Source organism: Tiliqua scincoides, chromosome 4 (assembly GCF_035046505.1).
Source record: "Tiliqua scincoides isolate rTilSci1 chromosome 4, rTilSci1.hap2, whole genome shotgun sequence".
Taxonomy (NCBI): domain Eukaryota; kingdom Metazoa; phylum Chordata; class Lepidosauria; order Squamata; family Scincidae; genus Tiliqua; species Tiliqua scincoides.
Window position 1 is genome coordinate 156,804,691 of NC_089824.1, and position 16,786 is coordinate 156,821,476.

The 16,786-nt window shown below is 44.6% G+C and overlaps 1 protein-coding gene across 1 annotated transcript in view; it reads left to right on the forward strand.

The window, feature by feature from the left end:
- Positions 1-16,786, forward strand: part of SLC26A8 (solute carrier family 26 member 8) — a 40,236-nt gene that overhangs the window by 13,761 nt on the left and 9,689 nt on the right. The window contains exons 6-11 of the mRNA XM_066624613.1: positions 557-706; positions 1,068-1,150; positions 3,847-3,994; positions 8,082-8,195; positions 9,820-9,897; positions 14,322-14,417. Of these exons, the coding sequence (XP_066480710.1) occupies positions 557-706; positions 1,068-1,150; positions 3,847-3,994; positions 8,082-8,195; positions 9,820-9,897; positions 14,322-14,417 (669 nt within the window). The remainder of the gene's footprint in view (positions 1-556; positions 707-1,067; positions 1,151-3,846; positions 3,995-8,081; positions 8,196-9,819; positions 9,898-14,321; positions 14,418-16,786) is intronic.

Sequence of the window (16,786 nt, forward strand, 5' to 3'; positions counted from 1 at the left end):
TTTGGACAATGCTTACAGATCTCTAATATGCAAAAACAGTTGCAAAGAAAATATATTTGCTTACAGTTGTTATATTGCTCTCTTTATACACTTTCATCCACTTGACTTACATCACTTTGCTCTTTCAACTGCTTTCAATTATAACTACATTTCAAATTTTGTCCACATGCTTTCCTTTTTCATCTGATTTCATCCAACCTTCCATGACGTTCATGATGTCCTTATGTTTATTTTTCTTTTATTTCTGTTAATTTAGGTTTCACACACATTTGCATGGATTATGTAGTTAGTTATTTACATTTTTCACTGGTCAAAGTAAATTTGCAAGTTAAATAAGGCTATGCTTTGACATTCATCCATTTTTTCCTTTCATCCATGTTCTAATCCCTAATCAGATGAAAGTGCAAGGTATTGCTGTATTTCAATTGTACTGAATTACATAATTTCTGAGGCAGAAACCCTAGCAGTTAGAATGCCACCTTTATACTGAAAAGTGTTTAGTCTCATTAAAAAAGCCTCCTTCTGAACTTTTTGTTGGTATTTTCTTTTTTTTCAGAACTTGATATACTACTGCATTGGTCTCCCAAAAGCTAATGCCACCAGCATACTACTCTTTTTGCTTTCTTTACTCATGCTGAGAATCAGTAAGTGCATTAAGATAACTTACAAACACTGTCCTGTTGAATTTCCTATGGAACTTTTCCTGGTAGGTATCCTACATTTTTTCATCATAAGTTATAAGCCAACATTTTTGCAAATGTGTAACAAGAAAGAACTGAAAGAGAGGTTCCCAAGGCATGCTGCTTGCTTTGGAGGAATTGATGCTGTTTTGAAAACTAACACAATTTGTTTGGGTGCTTACCTGCTGTCCTGTCCCCAGCTTATATATTTGTAAATAGAGAGAAAAGCACAGTGTACAATCCAAAATTAAATAACATTTCTTGTTTACTTTGCTAGACTTCTGCTATCTGCTTGAAAACAAATAAATACCTAAAGAGGTAGTGAAAGCTAATCTTTAGTTCAAATAATTAACAATCTGCTCTATCATTCCTCATTTTCTTTTACAGATTATTGCATTTACCATAATTTCTAGTCAAATACGCCTGTATACTGAATCCAGTAAGGGGGTGTTTAAAATGGTTCCTCAAAGGTTGGTAATCCACAGCTAATATATCACTTTATTGAATATCGTTGTCTAAAATCTCATCAGATTTGGCAGAAATCTTCTCAGGAGTTTCTCCCCAGCTCTAGAATTCCTTTCCATGGGGTGTCTACCAAAGTACCATTTGCTCTGTACCATCTGCTGTGGGTATCATGTCACATAATTTACAACCCAATCCAATTTAACTCCCTGTGTGGCGATGCAACTGCACCAATGTGTTGTGTGCTATATGGGGGGGGGGGGGAAGGAGTTTGAGCCTCTGGAGGTCTCTTGGGGTAAGGAAACATTTGTTCCCTTTTTCCAAGGTAAACTCACACTGGCATGTCGCTGTCACAAGTCCATGTGGAGTTATGACCTCTGGAAGCCTCCTGGGTAAAGAACCTTTGTTCCCTTGCCCCAAGGAAAACCCACAATGGCATATTGCTGGCATGTGGACCCAGGTCAGGGGATCAAGACCAGGAAAGAGAATATGATCTCAGCATGTGCTACTTCTGTCTGTCCATGTTGCAGGTGCAGGGGAGCACAACAATCCTTGGCTGACCAATGATACCCATAGGGTCTCCTGGATAAGCTGGGGTGGGTCTTGGAGGATTTATCCCACACTGGGCAAGGGACAGTGCTCTAAAGCAGTGTTTCTCAAACTGTGGCTTGGAACCCACTAGGTGGGTCATGAGCCAATTTCAGGTGGGTCCCCATTCATTTCATTATTTTATTTTTAATATATTAGACTTGATGCTACCATGGTATTATTGCATTTGGGGAAATGTTACAGATTGAACAGGCAACTTTTAACAATTTTTTAATTTTTTTAACCATTTTAAACAATTTATACAATTATAACAATTGCTTTTAACAATTATAGCAAATGGGATTTATTCCTGGGTAAGTGTAGGTAGGATTGCAGTTTAGGATTGTTAAAAATTTTCCTGCTTGAGGATGTCACTTCCAGTCATGACATCACATCTGGTGAGTTCTGACAGATTTTTTAATCTAAAAAGTAGGTTCCACTGCTAAAAGTTTGAGAACCACTGCTCTAAAGGTGTCAGAAAAGGCTGGGGAAGGGGGTTACTCCTCCTCCTCCCTAGCCAGGGCTGTTTGTGAGGGTCACCTGTGAACATCTATTCTTATCAGCCAGCACTTCTAGTTTATGTACAGCCTTCTCATGGGCTTGACCCACCCCTTCCTCCTGCCTCCCTTGTTCAAAAGATGCCTTGCTCCTCCATTCAACTCCTTCCCCCTCCCAGGCCCTCACTGTGCTCCCTGTCTGCCCTTAGCCCCAAGGTAGGATCTCCCTCTCTGCGCTTCATCACCTGCCATGGGCCATGCTGGTGAATTATGTCTGCTGTGTCCGCTGCATGCTGCCTGCTGGCTGCTGTGGGAGCCAGATGTAACCAATGCTATTGACATGGCTGTTGGCAGTTGCACTGACTTGCCCCAGCATGCTCTTCGTCAGCTAAGGCAGCATTGGGCTCCACCCAAAACGGGCAAGGCATGGCCTGGCTCGACCAGCTGTTAATTAGAATTATTATAGAGTGTTTCCATGTCAACAACTGCCTGAAGTGAACATGCTCACATACTAAATTTAATAACAACACAATACAAAAAATAATAGTGGTACTCCCTGATCAGTATGTATGATCTCTTACAAACAGTGAATGCTTACAGTTACGTGTGTGCCTTAGTCTGAATGAAAATCTATCATTACTGTATCAGTTCATGCATATATTCTGAATAAGAGTTAACATATAACACTTGTGGGATATCACTGGGTAATAATTTCTCTTATAAATGACTAGGCCACAATCCTGACCCAGATTTGTAAGGCCATAAGGCATGTTTGCGCCTCCTTGGGAGTAGGCTAGGCAGGCGCGCAGAGGCCTGCAGGCCTGCAGAAGTTGGAACAAGCCTCCATGCTGACAGAGGCACCAAGCCTTGCGTTGGTCTGGCTGGGCCAACACAAGGTTCTGAGGTAGGTGGGGAGGGGCGGAGAGGAGTCAGGAGGGAGGAATTCCTGGGTGGGGGAAGGACGGGCAGTGGGCAAACCCCGGGGCAGGTGGGTGGGGAGCAGGAGGCTTGCCTGTTCCAGTGCAGGATAGGATTGCGCCCAAAGTTATATATATAATGACTATATAACATATATTGAATTTTAAAAGTTTATTAGTAGTCATCTCGGAAGTTTTTACTAAAAATTTACTTTTCAATAAAGTGTATATATTTACATTTAACTATAAAATTTACTTTTATATAAACAATAAGTGTGTGGGTGTGTGTGTGTAGTTTTAATTTTTACTAAAAATTTACTTTTCAATAAAGTGTAGATAAATGTATAACTATAAAATTTACTTTTACATAAACAATAAGTGTGTGTGCATTTTTAGTTTTTACTAAAAATTTAGTTGTAAATAAAGTATATATACACACACACTTTATTGAAAAGTAAATTTTTAGTAAAAACTTCCAAGGTAACTAATAATAAACTTTTAAAATTCAATATGAGATGCCTAACAAATCATTGAGCAGCAAATGATCACCACTAAGTGCTAGTGCTCAGGATGTTAGACTTTACATAGAAAGAATAACCTGGAAATAAACATAACTAGGGCATCATCCTTCACAAAGTTTTCAAGAATGTTCTTTGCTCAACGCTAATGAAGACTTAAAATACCATTATTATATCATTTCAGTTTTCTGCATCCTACATTACCTGACTTTTCAAAATTGGAGAAGATTGTATTACATGCTTTGTCCCTGGCAATAGTGAGCTATTTCCTGCTAATTTTTGTGGGAAAGAAGTATGCAAATATCCATAACTATCATATCAGAAACACCCAGGTATGTTAAATGTCACATGCCAGAAATGTTTAACAGCAGAGAGATTAACAGAGATTAACAGCAATTAGAATATAAATACAAGAGTGCGAACCAGACTACATAGAAGCACAACATGATCAAAGCACAACAAAGAGGCTCTTAATGAGGCAATGGGCAGCCCAATCCTTAGCTGCCCTGGGCGCGCAGCTGCAGTGGTGCCGAAAACGGCTGCCATCGCATCCTGCACGCCTCAGTCTGCCACAGGCGGTGCCTTGGGAGAAGGGGACTTTCATCCCCTTCTCCCAGGTAAGGGAAGCAGCCCTGCAGTGGGGTTACTTTCTTCACCGCTGACCAAAAGGTTGGCGGTAAGGTAAAGCCGTTTGTGTAGGGCGCCGAGCCCTACACAAACAGACAGGATCCGGTGGAGCATTGCTCCAACTGAGCCACCTCTCTCCCCCTAGCACTCCCCCTGAGCCACCTGCTCCCTCCCCCTGGAACCCCTCCTCCCCACCCCCCTCCCCACCCTCGCTTACCTGCTGCGGCTTGATGGTCTTAACCACCAAGCAGTGGTGGCCAGGCACCCGCCTGGCGTTAGCCTGCTGCTAACCCAGCACCAGCCAGCACTGGGTTAGCACGGGTGGTAGCCCAGCAGTAGGACTTGCAGATGTGCCTTACAGTACGTTTGCGACAGTGCACAGAGGCACGAAGCCGCTGCGCTGAGCTCAGAATTGGGTTCCAAGTCTCCAGAAGCTTGCAGCAGAGTGTCTGTTTGCAAAACAAAAAAGAGACTCTTAATGCAAAGAAGAGGCTCTTAATGAGGCAGATATGGATCCAGATCCTAGCCCTCCAAGCAGTAGGTGCAAGCCACTCCGCTCTCCTCTGACTTATGCCACCTCCAGAGGTGGTGCAAGTCCAAGAAGTCCCATTGGGGCTGTGGTGGCTTACCCGAGGGTAAGGAGAAGAGTTTCCCCTTACCTCTGGCTAAGCCTATTGGGCCCCTGTCTTGCACTGGGTACAGTGCAGGACTCCTGGCCTGCCTGTTCCAGCACAAGATGGGATTGTGCTGCATGTGTACAGGGAGGCCCCTGTAGCCACAAATCCAATATCTACCATTTCAATTATCTGCAGATCCCCCCCCCCCATGCATAATAGCATTATTTAAATGCTTACTGAACTGAAAATGTTTTTGCTTTACAGGTTGCTATATGAATACAAGCTTACAGCGACATGCAGGGTGCCTCCCAGCAACCTGAAAACTTGAAAAAACTAGATTCAGGTTAACAGGAAGCAGGGGTATGGGGGTCCATGGGGACAGGGTTCCCCATATCCATGGTTTCTGTATCCATGGGAGGTCCATGGAACAGATGACCTGAGATACAGGAGCATGCCTACATTTATTTAATTGATTAATTTAGGGCCCGATCCAGACCCGTGCATGCAGGCTTACAGCTGGCATGCACTGTCGCAAACATGCCATAAGGCACATTTGTGAGCCCTTACTGCAGGCCACTTACCGCCGTAGCTAACCCAGTGTGAGCCCGCTCCAGTGCTGGGCCTGTATTCTGCTGCCCGGCAGTCACCTTGATCTCCTGGCAGTGGAGAGGTGAGGGGAAGGTAGGGAGAGGGTGGGGGAAGGCCTGGCAGGTTTGGAGGGCAGGTCTGGTGGAGCTCATCTTCACTAAACCCTGAGCCCCGAGTTGGGCTGTGTGGCCTGATACAAGGGTCTCCAATTCTGCACTGGCTCCAGAGCCACAGCACAATCAAGTAGCCATATTGCAGGGCTACTTCCCTTACCCTGAGTAGTCGCCACAGGCTGCCTAGTTGCGCTTATGATGCTGTGGTAGCCCTTTAGGTGCTCAGGATTGGGCAGTTAGTCCCAGGCAGTCCAATCCTGAGCTGCCCGGAGCTCCAGGACCTGGCGGCTCCACAGTGGGCTCCCGCCAGATCCTGCGCCTCCCACGCTACCGCAGGGAATGTTCATGTTCATGCCCTTTCCCCAAGGGGAAGGAAGTAAGGGAAGCAGCCCTGCAATGGGGCTATTCACTTTAGCGGCAACCAAGAGGTCGCCGCTAAAGTAAAGGTGCTCGTATAGGGTGAGCAGCCCTGCCCGAGTGCCTTGCATCCTGCAGAACTCAGCTCTGCTGACCTGCCTCTCCCCCTCCCCTGACATGCCCCCCACGCCACCGGCCACGCCTCCCCCTCCCTGGAACACCTCCCCCACGCCACCGGCCATGCCCCCATCTCCCGTTCCGCAGCCCGGCGGTCAGGGAGACCACCGAGCTGCAGAACCTGGGCGCCTGCTGGGCACCGGCTCAGTGCCGGCTAGAACTGGGCTAGCTCCAGCGGGAGCCTGGCGGTAAGCCCCGCAAACGTGCCTTACGGCATGTTCGCAACTGCGGTCCACAGCGCAGAGCTGCGGTGCAGACCACAGGATCGGGCTCTAAGGCAGCTTGGGCACAATCAAAACTAATATTTCAATAAAATAATGAATTTAATTTTAAAAGTTTACGATCAGAGCATGATAGATAAAGATTACATAAAAGCACCAAGTCCCAAAATAATTAAATAATATTAAAAGCTTGGACAAATATGATTGCAATTGCTTGAAGCCTGAAACAAAATACTGGCTGACAACTGTATTTGGCAAATTCCATGACAGGATACCACTATGGAAAAACGCTCTTTCCCTTATATCCACCCACCCTATGCCTGAAGCACTTGGCACTAAAGTGCTCCCAGCAAATATATCTACCACCGTTACTTGGAGCACTTATTTGTCACCTACTGCCAGACTGATACTTTTGCCGCAGTAAAAGTGTGCTGCACTACCTGTTGGAGTACTCTTTCCTCAGGCAGTAATCTCCCAGCAGATCAATCTGCTGGACAGGATTCCATCATCCCGGGATATTATTCTTCCACAATAGAGGGCCTGGGAGTGTTCCCCATTATCAGAATAATCAGAACTTCATCCGGGGGACATTTTCTCATAGATAAATCTTGCTGGGCAACCTCAGCTAAGTATGTTTAGTACTATCATATAAAATCCATAAGTGGCTATAATGAGCACTAACTTTCAGGGTTATTCCAAATTATGTTGTTTACTGTATCAGTTGCAGATTAACGTGCAGCGCAATCCTGATTGTACGTTGGGCCAGCTCAAGTCCTTTGCGCTGGCCCAGGAGGGTCGCAAACGTGCCTTGGGAGAGCCATGCCGGCCTGCAGAGGCTGGAATAGGCCTGCATGCTGACGGAGCCTCAAGTCCTTTGTGCTGGCCCAGGAGGGTCGCAAATGTGCCTTGGGAGAGGCGCGCCAGCCTGCAGAGGCTGGAATAAGCCTGCATGCTGACGGAAGCTCCAAATCTTGTGTCTGCCAAGCTTGGCTGACGCAAGACTCTGGAGTGGGCAGGGAGGAGATGGGAGGGAGGCATTCTGGGGTGGGGGGAGGTTGGGTGGTTGGCGGCCCCCAGGGCAGATGGGGTGGGGAGTGGGTGACAGGGTAGGGATCCGGCAGTTATGCCAGATCCCAACCCCCATTCCTGGGGAGTTCAGAGCAGCTTCAAGCCGCTCCACTCTCCTCAAACTTGTGCCACCTCAGGAGGTGGTGCAAGTCTGAGGAGACCCATTGGGGCCAGGGTGGCTTACCTGGCAGTAAGGGGAAAAGTTTCCCCTGAGCTGAGCTACTTTGGGCCCCTATCCTGCGCTGGATACAGCGCAAGTCTCTTGACATGCCTGTTCTGGCGCAGGTTAGGATTGCCCCCTTAATGATTGCCCCAAAAGAGACAAACAGCATCATGGTTTGGAGTTTATGCTGCACTGGGGAAGCAGCCTGACTTGATTCCTGATCAAGCAACCTGATCATGCAACTTCCATCTACTTTATGAGTAGAAAAGTGTCACTTCTTTTACTTCTCTTCCAATGATGTATGAGCCCAGGCATCATCCTGCCTTTGTGGACAATAGTGAGCAGTGCAGTGTTGAATATACACGCCATCAACTTTTTTCAGCAGAAAGAAGGGAAAGAAAAGTTAATAACTGTCCATGTATCATCATTCAATTGACATGTTTTGGGTTTTTTTTTTAGTGGGATTAATTTTGGTTTCTTGCATACAGGAACTAATGGCTATTGGGCTGTGCAATATCTGCAGTTCATTTTTTAAAAGTTTTGTAGTTAGCTGTGGTATTTCTACAACTGTTGTTCAGGAGAAGACAGGTGGAAAAACTCAGGTAAGTCAGTAGATTTTGAAAACTGAAAACTATGATTTACCTATATTTGCTAGGGTCTCTTTTTCCACACATTATAGTCATTAGACTGGAAGTATAACTAATATAACTTCAGAGTAAGCTTCATTCAATACAATCATATTTAAAATGGAATATATTTTTTATACAATGTCCAGTATGCAATATGGACAGTCACTGAAAATTAGATGCTACAAGTATCTATCATTAAAAGATGTGAGGTTAGGGATAGAAGCCAGGCAAGAGTTGGGGGAAGGTGATCTGACAATCCTGGCAAATCTATCACTTTTATCACATAGATCCCAAGCCTGTTAATGAGCACAACTATGAGCACAATCCCACAAAAGTAAGTTGCTTTGACCAAAGTTGCCATCCTGTTCCCAAGGAGATTTACTGTCTGATAGGATAGGGATACATAGGATCAGATTGCATGGCATTAAAATTAATGTGATATAAGTAAATCACTAAGAGCACAGTCCTAAATTTGGCATCTGCCAGCACAGCAGTCCCTGCATCAGTGGATGTAAGGCACATCTTGACATCTGGTGAGTAGGCAGTGGTGGAGGAGCAGCCTGTGCTGCCCCACCAACACTGCATCCAGCCTGACAGTCATCGGAGGTGATGTCAGAGGGGTGGAAGGAGGGTGAAACAGAGGCAGGGAGGGGAGTTTCTGGACAGTGGGAGAATGTAACACCAGCATATCAGGCCCAGGAGGTGGGGTGGGATTGGCTCAGCAGGCCTCTGTCATAACCTAACCCCAGTCCCAGGCTTCACAGTCTTACACAGGACTTATTGGACCAGCCAGCTAAACAGCTAGTGGAGATCTGAGTGATCTCCACCAGCTATTGGGCAGGCTGAGACATTACTCAGGGTAAGGGGAAAAATGTCCCCTTACTCTGAAGAGACCTCCAGCCGGCTTCCAACTAGCACCAGATACAGCACAGGCCATGCAGCTCCACTGCGCCAGCGCTAGTTAGAATTGGGCTGTACGTGCTGTTCCATTGCTTTCAATGAGATGTAGAGTCAAATTTAACAAGTTGCTAAATAATGTCATCATCTCCTGTTTGTGTGTTTTCTATATGAACAGGAGTAATGGGATTGGATCAGAACTGAGGTATGAATGAAAGGAAGATTTAACCCTTTTCCCCTCCTGTTTTTCTGCCAAAACCATCCTCTGAAGAGACTATTTGTCCCTAAAGAATGCCATTTGCTGCAATGGCATCTTAGGAACAAACAGCTGCTTAGAAAGAACTCAATAGGAAATAGCTTTAAAAATTCCCCCACTTATGTCGTGCCCCATTAAGATTGTTTCCCCTGCTGCAATGACTGCTGTTTAAAAAAAAAAAAAAAAAAAAAGACTGTCCTATAATTGTTTTTCTTGTGTGAAACTGCTGTGCAGATCTATTATATTATGCTTATCAAATGAGTAAAATACTATCAATACAAATTCAGATTTAACACAATACTCTCCACTGAACTGAAAGTTTTGAATACATTCTGAGCAAGATGAACTTGTGACTGACAAAATTTAGATTTTTACTAATAAAGTTAGCAGTGGGACAAAAAACAGTCAGTACTAGAATACTATCTAATGCAATATTTTTATTAGCTTGCAGCTCTGATTGGAGTTTCCATAATGCTGGTAGCAGCACTAAAATTAGGATATTACTTCCAGTTCCTTCCCAATGTAAGTAGTGTGAAATTAAATTTCAGTACATTGATGTGGTTCATCTGACTTATTTTTTAATGTTAGCTTGGAAAACAGCTCTGTCTAAAAGTATTGCCATTGGGCATTGAATGTATATCTGAGGACATACAGAAGTTGTAGTGCTTCTTGTCACAGTTACCTGGGCTAAGCTGTATATGTGGGGAGATGCAATCCATGAGAGTCAGTCCCTGAATAACATTGTCTAAGAAAAGGAGGCAGAGAAAAAGGTTATTCCCCCCCCCCCCCACACACACACACACAGTTCCTCCCTGCTATGCATTTGGTCTGAAGTGGAGGCAGGAAGGCTTTGCACTCTCCCTTTCCTTCCCTTATTCTTGACCCAGAATGGACACAAATTTATTTGGCTATGGTTGCAGGTGATAAAAGTCATGCATTGCCAGGTTTCTGAAAGGTCTAGAGTAGTGGTTCCCAAAATTTTTAGCACTAGGATGCACTTTTTAAAACAACAACTGCCTAGGTTTACCAAATTTTTAAAAAAAAGAAATCTAGAAATATTTTATTTATTTATAAATAATAATCAGAAAAAAGACCCTCAAACATTTATCTCCCTGTATTTACATATGCTGGCAAACTACAGAAGCTAAACACTTTGTAGAGTAATTAACAGCTACCATATCTGATTTTTGAATAGCCTCAGGGCTTGAGACAGTTAGGGCACAATCCTGGCCTTCACATTTGTGCCTCCTTGGGAGTAAGCCGGGCCGGTGCACAGAGGTGATACAAGTGGAGGCTGACACAAGCCTCAGCACCAGCTTTCTCGGTGAGCCTTGCATCGGCCCGGCTGGGCAGGTGGTGGGCAGCCCCAGGGGTGGGCAGGTGGAGAGCGGGAGGCAGGGCTGGGATCCAGCACTTTTGCTGGATCCCAACTTCTGTTCCCAGAGAGTTCAGAGCGGCTTCAAGCTGCTCTACTCTCCTCTGACTTGTGCCACCTCAGGAGATGGTGTAAGTCCGAAGAGACCCATAGGGGCAAAGGCGCCTTACCTGGAGGTAAGGGGAAAAGTTTCCCGTTGCCTTTGGCTGAGCCGCTTTGGGCCCCTATCATACACTGGATACAGTGCAAGCCTCTTGGCTTGCCTGTTCCAGTGCAGGGTAGGATTGCACCCTTAGTTATCTGATCTTTCCATTGCTTTGTCAACCCATCAAAAATCTGATTACAACCCACCAGTGGGTCCCAACCCACAGTTTGGGAACCACTGGTCTAGTGGAATATGTGTGGTTTTTCCTTCCTGTGTTTGGCTAAGAGTGGAGTTTGAGTAGGTGAATTACTTCAACTCTGTGTCAGAAAGGACAGGTGGAGGATGGGAGGAGGAGATATTGTCTTGTAACAGGTTGCACAGGAACTTGGCAGGTCAAAGTCTTCTTAACCTTATAATGGAGGGGGGAGGGGGGAGAAAAGCCATACAATACCAGCTCATTGCACAGTTTGGAATGGCACAGGCTTCCAGGCTGATGACCACACTATCTTCAAACTCAGAAATGACCAGAAGGTGAAACAAAATGTCCATAAACATTCAGTAGGCACCTGCTACTTGTAAAATCTATTAACAATAAGAAATAACTTTGTTCTGCATCGAGTCCCCCTGCTTCTGTGTCATCAATTCTTCATATTATTATTATTATTATTATTATTATTATTATTATTATTATTATTATTATTATTAACCATAATCATAATCATAATCGTATGTATATACCCTTTTTCAACAAAAAGTTCACAAAGCAGTTTATAGAGAAAATAAAATAACTGATGGCTCCCTGTCCCCAAAGGGCTCACAATCTAAAAAGATGTCAAAGAACACCAGCAGACAGCCACTAGAAAAGACACTGCTGGGGTGAGCCGGGCCAGTTACTCTCTCCCTGCTAAAAAGAGGAGCACCCCACTTGAAAAAGTGCCTCTAACCCAGTTAGTAGGGTTAGCATTATAGATGACCTTTGTTTATTGATCCAGGATAACTACAAATATTTATTGCCTTTCATGTTTTTTTACTGGTATAGAACCTTTTCAAGCATGTTGCAGTTGGAATTTACATATTTCAGTTGTGCACCAAATGCAATAAATGTAATTACAGGTGGGGCCTCGGTATCTGCGGGGGATCCGTTCTCAGACCCCTCATGGATCCCGAATTTTGCGGATAAACAAATCGACAATCAGCCCCTTTAAGCCTGCCAGAGCTGACCAGAGCTCCAGAGACTTCCCCAGGCCTCAGAATGCCTAATATGGCTGTAAACCTCACTTCCAGTTTTCCTCAGGAAACCAGAAGTTGAATTTTCAGCCAGAAACAGCCATTCTGAAACCTGCAGAGGCAGTGCTCTCCGGTTGCCTCTGGAGGGTTCAGGTGCAGCCAAGTCTGGCTCTATGCAGGTCAGCATTGAGCTAGATCCGCAGATGCCCAAACTGTATAGAAGTTGCTGTAGAGTTAGGGCTAAATTCTATCCAACTTTAGAGCACTGATGTAGCCGTGCAAATGGGGCATGCACTGCATTCTGCAGTGGAGGGACAGTCGTGGAACCGTGCTCAAGATAAGAGAATATTTGTTCGCTTACCTTGGGGCTTCATTGCAGTGGAATGTCATTGGAAAGTTGAATAGGATTGGGCCCTTATACAGTGTTATCACTATCATATATGCTTTCTTAGCCAAGAGCAGCAATATAGTATCCTCCCTCCCTCCTATAACATAGGCAAACAGAAACAAAAACTGCTAACTTCCTACAGAGGAAAGATGAACTCCCCTTTGCTCCCCACCCCCCTTTCTCATCTGTTTCAAGGGAAACCTTAGTATAAAGTTCAATAAGGAAAAGTCTTCACTGTGGCACTTTTACATTGTTGCCATTACAGAAAGACCATCTTGCTAAACTGACAGGTCATTTTGTGGATTGGTCAACTTCATTGTCTTGATCCAGGAAGAATAGACCCTGGCTTGTCCCTACTAACTGGGCATCCAAGCCAAGCCTGGCCTGAGCTCAAGCACTCATGGAGCTCAGGCACTAAATTCTGACGTCACTGATGCTGCCACCTCATTCCCCTCACACACACCAGGCTGCTTTGGTTAAACAGTCTGGTGAAAGCTGGGTGAGTGAGGCCCAGCACAGTGATCTGGAGACTTCACCGCTTAGCTTCAACCTCTTCACTTCAACTGGTTTTGGTGCAGCGTCTTCACCTTGCACGCATCCAGTTTCAAGTGCAGCTGAAGCTAGTGAAAGAGGAAGGGTTCTGCCTCTCCATCTGCCTACCCACTTGGCTGTGGTTAGGTGAGTGGCGAGATGAAGAGGGAGAGATGGCCATGGCATGGTTTTAATTTTTCCCCTTCTTCCTCCAGTGGTGCTGGAAGAAGGGCTGTTCTGCCCATATCTCCTTTCCACTCATTTTCAGTGAGTAGGAAGTGGATCAGAGCACTGACTGGAGCACCTCTTTTGGCAGGTGGAGGGGGGGGCAAACACTGGCTGTGGGGCAAGGATGCTCATGTATGTTCTGACCTGGCTTCATCATAGAGTATCTGTGTGTGAGCAGATTCATCTATCTCCTAGAGCAGCCATTTTCAACCACTGTGCCGTGGCACACTGGTGTGCTGTGAATGGTCTGCAGGCGTGCCACGGGAGTTTGGGAGAGGGTCATTTATTAGTAGGGCCACTGGGGAATGTAAGCCCCCCACCAATAGCATGGTGTGCCTTGTCAAGTGTCAAAACACTGATGGTGTGCCTTGACAATTTTAGAACCTTATCAGTGTGCCGTGAGACAAAAAAGGTTGAAAATCACTGTCCTAGAGGCTTGAAGGGGTGTAAGAGAGTTCAAAAGCTGATGCCCTGGGTCAAATATAAAACAAATTTTTAATTTGTTTTTGTTTTAAAGTTTTTTAAAATTTGTTTTAATGTATGCCTGTAATTGCCTGTTGTAGTTCTGCTAAGATCCATTCCTGAGCACTTCCATAACCCAAGGCCTTTTGTAAACCTGCTTGTTATTTTTTCTTCCATCCTTATGCTGCTTCTCTTCCCTTTAATAAACGCTTTTTATATTTTAATTTTTCACCTGTCTGTTGTTGACTGATCTCAGGAGGAACTTTACCCTAGTCCTCCTGGACCACTGACTACACATTATGCAATAGGCTTTAGGGGATTATCTGCCCATTTGGGGGGAAATTTTTAAAGACAATCTCTCTCTGGCTGGTTTTTGTGGCAGTGAAATTATTGGTTTTGGCTTTGTGATGGGGAAGATCTGGGGGAAGCAGGAACACGCTGCTGCAAGGGATCCCCCTGTCTATCACAAGAAACTTAATTCAGATGTTTTAAGTGCTTACCCTAATAGATTGTTCAACAATTTTTTGCATGTCCTCTGCAGAGCCTTATCCAGAACTGCCAAAATAAAACTTTTTTTCCTATCTTCACAGGCTGTTTTGGCAGCTGTTGTATTTGTCAACATGTTCCCATTTCTTGAAAAATTTATGGATGTCCCATGCTTGTGGAAACAAGATAAATATGATTTTGTAAGTGTTCAAGACATACAAAACTAAAGGGAAAAATGAAAAGGGGTAGCTTATTTGAGTGTACTGCAGAGAGATGGTGACTGGTACAGATAATAAATTGCTGTAGGACAGAGATGAGCTATTTATTTAACATTTTTAAAATAAACCTAACTGAAAACAAACAGCTTGAGGACTGGCGAAAAATATTATTCATTTGTAATATAATTATTATTTCCATAAGTATTGTAGATATATAATATTTATTTGATGGTCTTACTTTGTATGATTACTATATACTATACTATAGCTTGCTTTAGAGATTCAATAATTTGAGATATCAATCATTAATTACCACAGCCATTTTTGGACAATATAGGGGTGATATTTCCATGTGTGACCCTGCAAATATCTGTACAATGTATTTCAGGATGAAGCAGCCTTATCCTATGGTTTTGCTACATCACAATTATACAGCATTGCATTTGTTGTAATCACAATCCCATGTACTCCTAGCAGCAGTGTAGAAATTAAAATAGCTGATCACAGCAAAAACAAGAGCTAGTTTAGTAACACTAACAAACATTCTAACACCCAAAGCACTCCTCCACTATCCACCAATCACAGTACTGCACACCAACAACAATCACGCATTCCTTGTTCACAATCACATGACCAGAGGTTTGAGCACCTGGTAAAATGAAACTTTTTTTTGTTCAAGTCTCGTAAAGCTAGGTAGACCCCAATAGAATGTTGTATTGAAAAGTGGGTCCTGGTATTAATATGTTTGGGAACCACTAGTCTAAGCCCCTAAAGCTATTTAAACTAGTGGTCATCATCACATCTTAGGATATCTAATTCTATGAACTAGGTCTTAATTTTAGGATTTATGGTAATTCCTAAAGGGTGCTTTGTGGTGTTACACATTTCAAACAAAGAAGGCTGATGATTGTTTGCTTTTATTCTTTAAAACAAAAATTTTGTTATCTAGGAAGCATCTGACAGGTTTGAATGAGTTTGTAATGATTGTATCCTCCAGAGTTCAAGAAGACTGGAAATTAGTACTTCTCTCCTGGCTCACTTCTCTATTTTATTGTGTCTATTTTGTGAGTTAGACCATATACACATTGTATAATGTAGAGCAGCCATTTTCAACCACTGTGCCATGGCACACTGGTGTACCACGGGTGGTCTGCAGGTGTGGCACAGGAGTTTGAAGGATTATAATTTGTTAGTAGGACCACTGGGGGATACGAGGCCCTGCTATCAGTGCGGTATTCCTTGTCAGTTGTCACAAAACTGATGGTGTGCCTTGACAATTTTAGTGTTTTGTCAGTGTGCTGTGAGATGAAAAAGGTTGAAAATCGCTGATGTAGAGCAACTATGATGTATACTTTAAGCCTTAAAGCACACTTAAAGTTTAAGGTGTGTGGGAGGGAGAGACCTTCAGCTATGGACACAATCCTAACCTGCGCTGGAACAAGTAAGTCGAGAGGCTTGCGCTGAACCCAGAGCAGGATAGGGGATACCCTGTTTCCCTGAAAATAAGACCTACCCCTAAAATAAAACCTAGTGTGTTTTTGGAGAATTGCTGAAATATAAGACCTACCCCAAAAATAAGACCGAGTTGTGATCAGGGCCGGGGGGGGGGGCAGAAGGGGTCCTCAGGCAGGGGTGGGTAGACAATGTGACCGGGAACACTGCACTCCCGTGCGCACCACCTAGAAAGCGCCTGCTGTGCTACCTTGGGCAGAGGATGCTGAGGAGGCAACCCTGCCTACTAGGCTCTGAGGCTCTCCACACTTTCCAGGGAGTAAGTCCCATTAACTGTAAAGGGACTGACTTCTGAGTAGACAGGTAGGCAGGCAGGCAGGAATCCTCCTGGGCACTGAGAGGACACCCTCTCCAAACCTTCCAGGGAGTAAGTCCCATTAACTATAAAGGGACTGACTTCTGAAAAAATAAGCCACCCTGAAAATAAGACCTAGTGTGTTTGTTTTTTTTAGCCAAAAAAAAAAAAAAGATAGTATCTTATTTTTGGGAAAACACGGTATAAGCGGCTCAGCCAGAGGCAAGAGGAAACATTTCCCCTTACCTCCGGGTAAGGGCCACTGGCCCCTAACTGTCTCCTTGGACTTGCGCCACCTCTTGAGGTGGCAGAAGTTTGAGGAGAGCAGAGTGACTTGGAGCCGCTCCGTTCTCCCCGGGAATGGGAATTGGGATCCGGCATAACTGCCAGGTCCCAGCCCCGCCTCCCGCTCCCCTCCTGCCCCTGGAGCCGCCCACTGACTGCCCTCACCCAGCCCAGGAATACCTCCCTCCCGCCTCCTCCCCATCTACCTTTCTCCTTGCGTCGGCCCAGCTGGACCAACACAACTCCCATGGAGGAAGCT